This window comes from Telopea speciosissima, chromosome 4 (assembly GCF_018873765.1).
Source record: "Telopea speciosissima isolate NSW1024214 ecotype Mountain lineage chromosome 4, Tspe_v1, whole genome shotgun sequence".
Lineage (NCBI taxonomy): Eukaryota > Viridiplantae > Streptophyta > Magnoliopsida > Proteales > Proteaceae > Telopea > Telopea speciosissima.
The window spans coordinates 31,950,042-31,961,367 of NC_057919.1; the positions used below are offsets into that span (position 1 = coordinate 31,950,042).

At 37.8% G+C, this 11,326-nt stretch overlaps 1 protein-coding gene across 1 annotated transcript; it reads left to right on the forward strand.

Moving 5' to 3' along the window:
* The first annotated feature begins 4,073 nt into the window (after positions 1-4,073).
* LOC122658330 (pleiotropic drug resistance protein 1-like) lies at positions 4,074-10,907 on the forward strand. The gene is made up of 23 exons (XM_043853251.1): positions 4,074-4,483; positions 4,597-4,717; positions 4,823-4,911; positions 4,999-5,083; positions 5,190-5,349; positions 5,453-5,529; positions 5,697-5,750; positions 5,860-6,252; positions 6,368-6,649; positions 6,734-7,050; positions 7,167-7,327; positions 7,430-7,533; positions 7,650-7,800; positions 7,914-8,021; positions 8,125-8,276; positions 8,381-8,713; positions 8,804-9,094; positions 9,187-9,270; positions 9,373-9,506; positions 9,600-9,827; positions 9,924-10,095; positions 10,179-10,433; positions 10,540-10,907. Exons 1-23 carry the CDS (start codon positions 4,089-4,091, stop codon positions 10,798-10,800), a joined length of 4,407 nt encoding a protein of 1,468 aa, XP_043709186.1. The 5' UTR covers positions 4,074-4,088; the 3' UTR covers positions 10,801-10,907.
* Positions 10,908-11,326: the final 419 nt, after the last annotated feature.

Consider the following 11,326-nt stretch of genomic DNA (forward strand, 5'->3'; position numbering starts at 1 on the left):
TTATTAGAACAAAGAAAATACAAAATAAATATTACAAACCCGAATCAGACCAAAACATAGCAGTTATATACTAAGATAAACATGCTCTTAATAACCATGTCAGTGGCTAAGCCTGAATTCTATTTTGTGGGCCCCACTCTTGCAAAACCCAAAAATATTCATAGGGGCAAAAGTGTCCCAAAACACATGATTTGGAGCTCAAGAACATTAATAGACATAAAAAAACAGTGGGAAACATCTACCCTAAAAATTCCAAGATTTTATCACTCTTGTATTAATTTTAATTTTTGTCTAACTGAAAAACAACCTCTTTTTGTAAAGAAAATCAAAGCAAATATATAAAAATAAATAAAAAATATAGAAAAGTACCCTTGAAGCGTGGAAGGGCCTGGACTCAGCTTAGGTTACCTTTTTTTGGCTGAAGATTGTCTCCGGAAAGCTCCGAAAACCATTCCAAGTGTGGATTTTCCGAATGGCAAAAGTTATGATGAAGAGATGTTTGGGGATTTTTCTATGGATAATGGAGCATAATCCTGGGATGATAACAATATAGATTGAAATAGGAGAGCGTGAACTTCATGAAGATAATTTTTTATGAATTTTTCTCGGTATCGAAACCCTCCAAATCGCTTCCCATTTTTTGGAAAAAACCTATTGGAGAAAAGATCTCAAAGACTCTTGACGGCCTTAATGGAAGGAGACAAGAGGGTAGTGGGCAGTTGGGGCTTGCAGCTGCAAGCTTGACTTGTGCGTACTAGGCCTGCTGGGCAGCCTAGGCCGGTGCAGCATGACTTTGGCACGTGCACAAGTGGGCATGAGTGCATGACCTCATGCATGTGTGGGAATGGTGGGCCTTTTGGCCTGCCCACAGGCCCAACCGAGCTGGGTCAGACCAGGTTGGACTGGTTGGGTCAATCCGGTCTGACTCGGATTGGTAGCCTTTTATTTTTTATATTTTTAATTCCATGTTAAGGGTCCATATTCAAGCGTCAATACTTTTCAATTCGTGTGGCAGATTTTGACGCATGATATATCACCACGAAGGTGTTGATACGTACTTACCATCCATACGGCTGATGTGGTTGGATTTTACCTAAAAGTGATCCAGATACCAAGAAAATCATAGAAATAGTGTTTCACGTTGATCAAGGTCCAAATGATACTAGAATTACACAAAATTTTACGAGCAAACATAATATGACCAAATAAGGTCATCCAAATGATTTCATATCACATTGGGTGGCTCGGATACCGAGAACTAATAAGGTCACCCAAATGATTTCATATCACATTGGGTGGCTCGGATACCGAGAACTATACCAGGGGTAAAACAGTAATTTTTGTAGAAGGGGCCAGATTGGAGTGAAATTTCACATGTGGACTTAAAATGATTAAATAAATCTATCCTAGGGGTTTAGGCTCTACTTGGAATAGTTTGGTTACAAAAGTAGGATAGGGGGTAATTTGGTAATTCTTTCTATTCAGTCACCACATGAGTTACAGCCTCGATCATCATTACCAAGATACACTTCCAAGTAATCACAATGTGGTATCTACACTAATCTAATCCTAGTGTATCCAATGGTCACAATTACCACAAAATACCGGACATGACAAATTGATGGTCATCCTAATAAGCTTCTAAGTCGGGTCTAAAGTAACTTAGTTCCATGGTTTTTAGGTCTTGATATCAAATTCATTGTATTGATTGATTCGTATTGGTATCAACCGTATTGGTCAATACTGTAATTGTAATGATACAATAGCCATATGTAAAATTGGTAATAGTAAAAATAGATGGTGTTTTTTGAAATTTTCGTCCCATTCAGACTGTTACGATAAAGATATTGATACCGATACCATGAACCAAAAATCCTGATTACTTTAGACCTGACTTGATAAGCATAGGTTCAGCCTTGTTAGTTATTAGGGAGAATGTTCTCTGTTGCGCAACATAGCTTGCGCTCAAGCACATGGACAGCCTGTGCAGGGGGAAAGGGTGGTCATTGCGCCCACCCCCATGTGCTTGGGCACAGGCTACGCTGCGGCACAGAGAACAGCACCCCTATTAGGGAAAAAGAATGCAGCCTGGTAGCTAGCTGGCGTGACTCATGTGCATAGACACAGAACGTGAGTAAGTACCATCCTACCCCCATGAAAACTAAATATGACATCTATGTTCATACTTTTGTGTCTACTCTCATTGGTCCATTTGCTTGCCCTTATTATTATTAGGGAAAGAGAATGCCACCTAGTCACGCAGCACATGAAATCCCTACGGCCTGACACAGGGACACACAAAATGATCGCCACACCCCTGAACCCTGAAATGACCAAGGATGTTGCAGTTATTTCGTGCATCCTATATCAGGACCACGCAGGGGATGCGTGGGGATGTCTAACACAACCGAATGGCATTCCTTCTCCCTTATTATTATTTGTGTAAAAACCCATAAGGAATCATACAAAGAAACCACCGAGAAGTTAGGAAGGGACCCACATAGGGATCAGATGGGGTAGGAGAGTCAAACATTTGATCTTCCAGACAATCGATCAGATATCATGCGAATCCCACTGGTTTGCAGCTTCAACACGCCTTCTTAGTTCTTACTAGAAGGAATCGGTAAGAACATCGGACAGTACGTGTTCCATTATAAATGCTGAGTAAATTCATAAATAAATACTACCGGTACTATAGTTGTGAAAGCTCAACAAACTAAACGAAGACATCAAATGGGAAAAGGAGCCCAATTCTAGATTTCACCAGTTGTGTAGAGAGAAGAACTTTGCAAACTCGATCCCAACTACTTTGAAAATTTAACAGGGAAGGTCCCTCTTCTTTATGCTTAGGTTTCGTTTGGTTGTAAGGGGAATTAAAGGGAAGGGAAGTGAAATTTTCATATTCATACTTAAAAAAATATATTTTTTAATCATTATCCCATGTGACATCATGTGACAATATATCTAACTCCAAATCATTCCATATTTGATTATTAAAATTCACTTTACTTTGTATCCATTTCCCTTTGGTTTAAAATGTAAAATAAATATTACATGTAAAATGTATCTTTACTAGATATGCTAAGAAATTTAAGTAGTTTATACAATTACATGGGGTAATGATTACAAAATATTTTTTTTTAGATTTGAAAAATTTTGCTTCCCTTCCTTTTAATTCTCCTTGCAACCAGACGGAGCCTTAGCTTTCCAAACTTGTGCAAATTTTTTGTTTTCTTCAAAAGTACACCCTTCTAGATGCTTGAATTCCTAGAAGATGTTACTAAAAAAAAACTTCTAGGAGATTTTAATTAATAACAAAATAGTTTTAAAGTGATTTTTAGATTTGGATAAGTTGATGTGGTGAAAATTCGTCTCGCATTAATCGGTAGGTACGAAACCGAAGTATGTAACAAAGATTCACGAAAAAGTAAAAAATGTGAAAACACGAGATTTATGTGGTTAAGATTATAATACGGAACTCACTTTACTAGTACAGTAAAATTACAACACACATCCCTCACTCACAACACTGTATATGAAACCAACTCAACATGAAAATTCATTCATAATATAACTTTCACAAATTTCCTAAAGAAATTATACACAGAAAGTAATACTACCTTACATGTGAAAACCAAATCCAAACTCAAGAACCTCAATTGTATGTTTGAGTTCTACCAAACCAAACCCAAACTCAAGAGCCCTTCTCAATTGCATGTTTGATAAACGGGTTGGTGAAGGACTGTGCCGACCATACTCTCTTTTCTTCAAGTCTTTCTCATTCATTAATTGCATTAAATGCAATATGCCGCTACGGATACAACAGATGAAGAGGTGAGTGAGTGAGTTGTCATCATTGCATTGGTTACATCATCTATCGCAGTTGAAAGCATCAGAATTCTGTTAACGTTGAACACGTGGGAATTTAACACCGACTTATTGTTAAGCAAGATTACCAGGATGACTGGATCTCTTTTCTAGTTTTGTTCAGAAATCTGCCTTTTAAGTTATACAAATATAAGGAATTCAAGCAAACCCATTTCAGTTTTGTTCTGTTTCAGGTGGGTTTTGCGGTATTGTGTCTTTCAATGGATCCTTCTGCTGAACTTTACAGAATCGATAATGTACGTAGTAGTCTCCATGGTGGTGGAAGTTTCAGGAGTGGTAGTTTTCATGGCAGTTTTCATGCTAACAGTTCTTCAGTATGGAGGAACAGTGGAATGGATGCCTTCTCGAGATCTTCTATATCTCGAGACGAAAATGTCGATGATGAAGAAGCTTTGAAATGGGCTGCTATAGAGAGATTACCCACTTACAATCGTATAAGAAAAGGTATATTATCTATAGCAGAAGGAGACACAAAGGAAATTGAAATTGATAAACTTAGGATTACAGAGAAGAAGATTTTGTTAGACAGATTGGTTAAAGTTGCAGAAGAGGACAATGAGAAGTTCTTATTGAAGCTCAGGGAACGCCTTGATCAGTGAGTAATTCTCATCTTCACCCTTTCTTCTTTTGAAAATATGAACAACAACATGCTCTGTTTTGAAGTTGTAATCTAGATTTGTCTCCTTACATACTCTCTCTGTTTCTTAGAGTTGGAATTGAACTTCCCACGATCGATGTCCGCTTCGAGCATGTAAATGTAGAAGCAGAAGCTTATGTGGGAAGTAGAGCTTTACCTACAATGATTAACTTCTCTACTAACTTAATAGAGGTATTCAACCTTTAAATCATTCTATGAAAAGTTTCATTTTGGAAAATAGTGTTTATTTTTTAGAACAATTATCACTCACCATTTAAGTTGTTGTCTGGTTTAAAGGGTCTCTTGGTTAATCTTGGTATTCTTCGAAGTAAAAAGAGAGAACTAAAAATCCTTCATGATGTTAGTGGAATCATCAAGCCAGGCAGGTGAGAACACTCAGAAACAAACTCTGTTCTTAATAAATTGAACCAATAACTGAAAGTTTAGTTATTAAATCAATTTGATTTTCGCAGAATGACATTGCTTTTAGGCCCTCCAGGCTCTGGAAAGACCACATTGCTGTTGGCTTTAGCAGGAAAGCTTGATAAAGATTTAAAAGTAAGGAAATCAAACATCTTTTAGTATTCTTTCGAAGCTCTAATCGTTCTTCCTTAGCTATTTTCGTAAATCACAACTAAAACCTATTCTCTTGAATTTTCGACAGTTATCTGGGAGAATAACTTACAATGGCCATGGCATGAACGAGTTTGTCCCACAAAGAACTGCGGCATATATCAGTCAACGTGATCTCCATATAGGGGAGATGACAGTGAGAGAAACCTTAGCCTTTTCTGCTAGATGTCAAGGGGTGGGAACTCGTAATGGTATGTTTGAACATGAAAACTTCAAAGTTTAAGTTGGTAAGCTTGAACCGGATGAATGATATCGAGTTTGAATCAATTGTTTTCAAATATGGAAATTCTACAGATATGTTGCAAGAGCTGGCAAGAAGAGAAAAGGAGGCAAAAATTAAGCCCGATCCCGACTTGGATCTTTTCCTGAAGGTAAGGTCTCCTCTGATCAATTTTATCTTCTTGTATTTCAAGATGAAGTGTGTCCTCTAGAATAAAAACTGCTGTAGTAAATTATTCTTAAATATTTAACTAAGTAAATTATTTTTTATTCTCAAGTTCATAAAATATGTTAATTATTTTGGTTTCCATATTTGCAGGCAGCCTCAATAGAAGGACAGGAGGTCAGTGTAGTGACCGATTATATTCTGAAGGTATTTGCACTAAAACCCCACCTATGGATATGGAGATTTGAAAACTGCTAGCCTACTAGATAGAACACTGATCATTTTTCATGGTGCTCCACATTGAACTGAAATGTAGATATTGGGACTTGACATTTGTGCCGATACCATGGTGGGAGATGAAATGCTTAGAGGTATCTCTGGGGGACAAAGAAAGAGAGTCACAACAGGGGAGATGCTTGTTGGAGCAGCAAGGGCACTTTTCATGGATGAGATATCAACTGGTTTGGACAGTTCAACAACATTTCAGATTGTGAATTCACTTAGGCAATCCATCCACATTCTAAATGGAACTGCTCTCATCTCTCTCCTCCAACCAGCACCAGAGACTTATGAACTGTTTGATGACATTCTTCTCCTATCAGATGGGCAGATTGTGTACCAGGGGCCACGTGAACATGTGCTTGAATTTTTCGAATTTGTGGGTTTCAAATGTCCTGAAAGGAAGGGAGTAGCTGACTTCTTGCAAGAGGTTAGTCTGCCAGCCAGTCAGCCACCCTTCAAGGCATTTTCTTTCTTTATTTTTATTGTTTAGAGAAGCAGCTGGGAGGCTGGGACTACATTAATTTAATGGATTTGAATGATAGGTGACATCAAGGAAAGATCAACAACAATACTGGACACGTAAAGACGAACCTTATAGATTTATTACCGTAGACGCTTTTGTGGAGGCATTCCGGTCGTTCCATGTTGGTCACAGGCTAGGAGATGAACTTGCCACCCCATTTGATAAGAACAAGAGTCACCCTGCTGCCCTAAGTACTAAAAAATATGGTATTAGCAAGATGGAACTGTTGAAAGCCTGCACAGCAAGAGAGCTATTGCTGATGAAGAGAAACTCATTTGTCTATATTTTCAAGATGGTGCAGGTTGGTAATGATGGTTTTCATTAGAATATTTTTTTTTTCCTAGTGATGTCAGTAATTCTGAGGGTTCTTTTTATGTTTTTGCAGCTAGTTCTTGTGGCATTCATATCCATGACAGTCTTCCTGCGTACTGAGATGGACAAAACTTCAGTAACTGGAGGAGGAATTTATATGGGTGCTTTATTCTATTCTCTCACCATTATTATGTTTAATGGAATGTCAGAGCTTGCCATGACTGTCATGAAGCTTCCTGTATTCTATAAGCAAAGAGACCTCCTTTTCTATCCTCCATGGGCATACTCACTGCCCACATGGATCCTAAAGATCCCTGTCACATTTCTTGAAGTTGCTACTTGGGTGTTCATAACTTACTATGTCATTGGCTTTGAATCATACGCCGGAAGGTAAAAGCTAAGTTATATAGAATCTCTAGTATTAGACACCAATTCTAGTTGTAATTTCTTTTGGCAATTATTGATTCTACAGATAGCTAGTAACCAGCAGAATGTTTTCATTGCAGGCTTTTCAAACAGTACCTTGTATTTATATGTATTAACCAAATGGCGTCTGGACTATTCCGATTGATCGCTTCATTGGGGAGGAGCATGGTTGTCTCACAAGTATTCGGGGCCTTTGGATTACTTATACTCATGGTTCTGAGTGGATTTATCTTGTCACAAGGTTTGCCTTTGGAATTATAAACAGAGATTTCATTTGTTGTTTTCAGTCACATACCGTATTTTAGGTAAATTTTGTAAGAGCTTCTTTCTTTTTCTGTCACAGAAAATATAAAAAAGTGGTGGATATGGGGCTATTGGATCTCTCCCATGATGTATGGGCAAACTGCATTAGTAGTGAACGAATTCCTTGGGAAAAGCTGGGGAAAAGTAATGCTCCTTACCTTTTCTCATCTAATGAAGACCTAAAGAAGATTAAAAAGAAATTGAAAGAAATGTCTTTGTTAAAGGTCAAATAAGGTTTGAATTTTCTTTCCTTGTTACAGATAGTTAATGGAACGACTGTTGGAGTGGCCGTCCTGAAATCTCGTGGGGTCTTCACTGAAGCTTATTGGTATTGGATTGGAGTAGGGGCATTGATTGGTTATGTTTTCCTTTTCAATGGTTTATTCACATTGGCTCTCACTTATCTCAATCGTAAGTTTAATTTAGTAGAGTTTTCCTTCTTTAGTTTGATAAGTTAATCAGTTGTATGTTATAAGATTTCATAAGTGAATCATGTGTCTAATAATTAGATAAACTTATTGCAGCATTAGGGAAGCCTCAGGCAGTTCTATCTGAAGAGAGTCCGAATGATAAAAGTGCAAGTGAAAATGGGGAAATGATTGAGCTATCATCCAGAGGAAAGAGATCCATGGGTAGGAATTCATCCCGATGTTGTTAAGCTGAGAGCATTTCCTCTATTTCCTTACTATTTTTACCTTATCGGGCATTGTTGTAATAAAAATGATGCATAAACAGGAGATGAAATTAAAAGGAGTACATCGGGAACATCATCTTCTAGAATGGCCGCAGTCAATGTCAATCAGAACAAGAAGCGGGGAATGGTTCTTCCGTTTGAGCCTCTTTCCATCACCTTTGATGAAATCAAATACTCCGTGGACATGCCACAGGTATGTTTAGGTTTCAATTTGGAAACTATGAATACCACAGTAGGACTTCTTTCTTCAGAGTTCCATTGGAGCTGTAATGATTGCTGATTAAATTAAATGTGTAGGAAATGAAAGCACGAGGTGTTACAGAGGAACGGTTGTTGCTTCTTAGGGGAGTGAGTGGAGCTTTCAGGCCAGGAGTTCTTACAGCTCTGATGGGTGTTAGTGGTGCTGGCAAGACCACTTTGATGGACGTGTTGGCTGGAAGGAAATCTGGAGGATACATTGAGGGAAGCATCAAGATATCTGGCTACCCAAAGAAACAGGAAACATTTGCTCGTATATCAGGATATTGTGAACAGAATGATATCCACTCTCCTCATGTTACGGTCTATGAATCCCTGCTTTACTCTGCTTGGCTTCGGTTGGCTCCTGAAATCAAATCTTCCACTGGAAAGGTATATGAGACTGATACTTTGGTCCTTTGGTCGTGCTATTTTTGGAACTTTCGGGTGTTTTCTAATTGGTATACCAATTAATGATTGCAGATGTTCATTGAAGAGGTCATGGATCTTGTAGAGCTGGACTCATTGAGGGGTGCACTGGTTGGGCTTCCAGGTGTAAATGGTCTCTCAACAGAGCAACGCAAGAGGCTAACCATCGCAGTTGAACTCGTTGCCAACCCTTCAATTATATTCATGGATGAGCCAACCTCTGGCCTGGATGCAAGGGCAGCAGCAATAGTGATGAGAACAGTGAGAAACATCGTGGACACTGGACGAACTGTGGTGTGCACCATCCACCAGCCCAGCATTGACATATTCGATGCTTTTGATGAGGTTAGAAATTCTTGAGATTGATGGACTAGCATTCTGTTAGGGCTTTGATAATACTAACCAAATAATTTAAACTTCTAAACACTGTGGAACAGCTATTCTTGCTGAAGCAAGGAGGAGAAGAAATATATGTAGGCCCCTTGGGGAAACAAGGTTGTCGATTGATCGACTACTTTGAGGTAAGGAAAACAATGAAAACTACAAATAAGTTAATATTAACCTTGTAGACTTTCCAATTTTAGTACAGTGATGGATGAAACTACGGTTTGTGCTCCATCAAGGCAATCAAAGGAGTCAGTAAGATAAAAGACGGTTATAATCCAGCAACATGGATGTTGGAGGTGACAAGCTCAGCCCAAGAAGCAGCTTTAGGGGCCAACTTTGCTTATATATATAAGAACTCAGAACTATACAGGTATATTCACTAGTAAATTTTCTCTTCAATGTGCCATAAATAACAATTAGTTTGTTTGTAGCTATTAATACTCTCTATAAATGAATCATTCAGGAGGAACAGAGCAATGATCGAGGAACTAAGTAAACCTGCCCCTGATTCCAAAGAGCTCTATTTCCCTACTCAGTATTCTCAGTCTTTCTTCAACCAATTTGAAGCTTGTCTATGGAAACAGCATTGGTCATACTGGCGAAACCCACCATATACTTTTGTTAGGCTTTTCTTCACAACTTTCATAGCTTTAATGCTCGGGTCAATGTTTTGGAATCTTGGATCTAAAATGTAAGTCATCTTATGATGGTGTCCAAACATTTTTTACTTTCTCCTCCAAGTTAAATGTTCAATTCTAATTTGATTTGAAAATGTTGGAAAATGCAGTGAGAAGCAACAGGATCTCTTTAATGCAATGGGTTCTATGTATGGTGCTGTTCTCTTTCTTGGGGTACAAAATGCCGGTGGAGTACAACCAGTTATAGATATCGAACGGACGGTATTTTACAGAGAGAGGGCTGCTGGAATGTATTCAGCTATGGCATATGCCTTTGCTCAGGTAATCACTTTTTTTCTTAATAAGCTCAACACTATGGAGATTAATTGTCTACATGTTTCTTATCAGTCTTCTTTCTGGCACAGGTTATGATTGAGATTCCACATATCTTTCTCCAGTCTATAATATATGGAGTTATTGTGTATTCAATGATTGGATTCCAATGGACAGTTGCAAAATTCTTTTGGTATCTATTTTTCACCTACTTCACATTGTTATACTTCACCTTTTATGGTATGATGGCAGTGGGTATGACACCCAACCAACAGATCTCTAATATAGTTGCTGCGGCATTCTATTCACTATGGAACCTTTTCTCAGGATTCATTATTCCAAGAACTGTAAGTTCTGATGACTTCCCCCCCCCCCCCCCCAATTTTAGAGTGTAGAAGTATTGTATTTTATGTTTTTATTTATTTACTTATTTACTATTATTGTTCATTGCAGAAAATTCCTGTGTGGTGGAGGTGGTACTACTGGATTTGCCCTGTTGCTTGGACATTGTATGGATTGGTTGTGTCACAGTTTGGAGATATGAAGGATGATTACCTTGATTCAGGCATTACAGTTGAAGCTTTTGTGAAGGATTATTTTGGATTCAGACATGATTTTTTAGGAGTGGTTGCAGTTGTGATTGTTGGGTTTGCTATGCTTTTCGCATTCATCTTTGCTTTTTCAGTTAGGGTATTTAACTTCCAGAAAAGATAAAATGATTCTGCAATATGCAGAGGGTAAATCAAGTGATCAGCAGCCTATGGAGCTTTGTATACGACATAACTGAGGGTCTGACTTAACATGTAGAGACAAAGTTAAAAAAAAAAAAAACTTCAGTTCAATCTGTGATGGTTATTTCATTTTATCATGTTGCAAGTTTGAAGATTATTTTCTCCTTCAATTCTGTTTTTTATAGAACTTTATAATTAAAAGCATATTTGGATTTTTTTTAAGAGGAACCACAACTAGTAAGAAGACAGATAGATCTTTTTTAGGGAGATATTTCTTATATTTTGTTGCTGAAGTTGATTGTTGGGCCTGTTAGTATTGATTGTTGTGTTAGATTTCAACTATTGTTTTCTTTCATTTCATTGAATTTGTGTCTTACAAAAATAAAATGCAACATTATCTACATAAAATGCAATGCAATGCAAAGACCCAAGTGTAGCATATAGTTTGTCATTGTTGGCAACCAAGTTAGAATTAGGATTCTAGGCAATAAGACTTGACAGAATCTGTT

Excerpts from the sequence above, each read along its gene's own strand:
- LOC122658330 (XM_043853251.1), top strand. The coding sequence starts at position 4,089 with ATGGATCCTTCTGCTGAACTTTACAGAATCGATAATGTACGTAGTAGT. Across the intron at positions 9,507-9,599 it reads AAGAACTCAGAACTATACAG|GAGGAACAGAGCAATGATCG; the intron begins GTATATTCACTA and ends TGAATCATTCAG. Across the intron at positions 10,096-10,178 it reads TGGCATATGCCTTTGCTCAG|GTTATGATTGAGATTCCACA; the intron begins GTAATCACTTTT and ends TTTCTGGCACAG.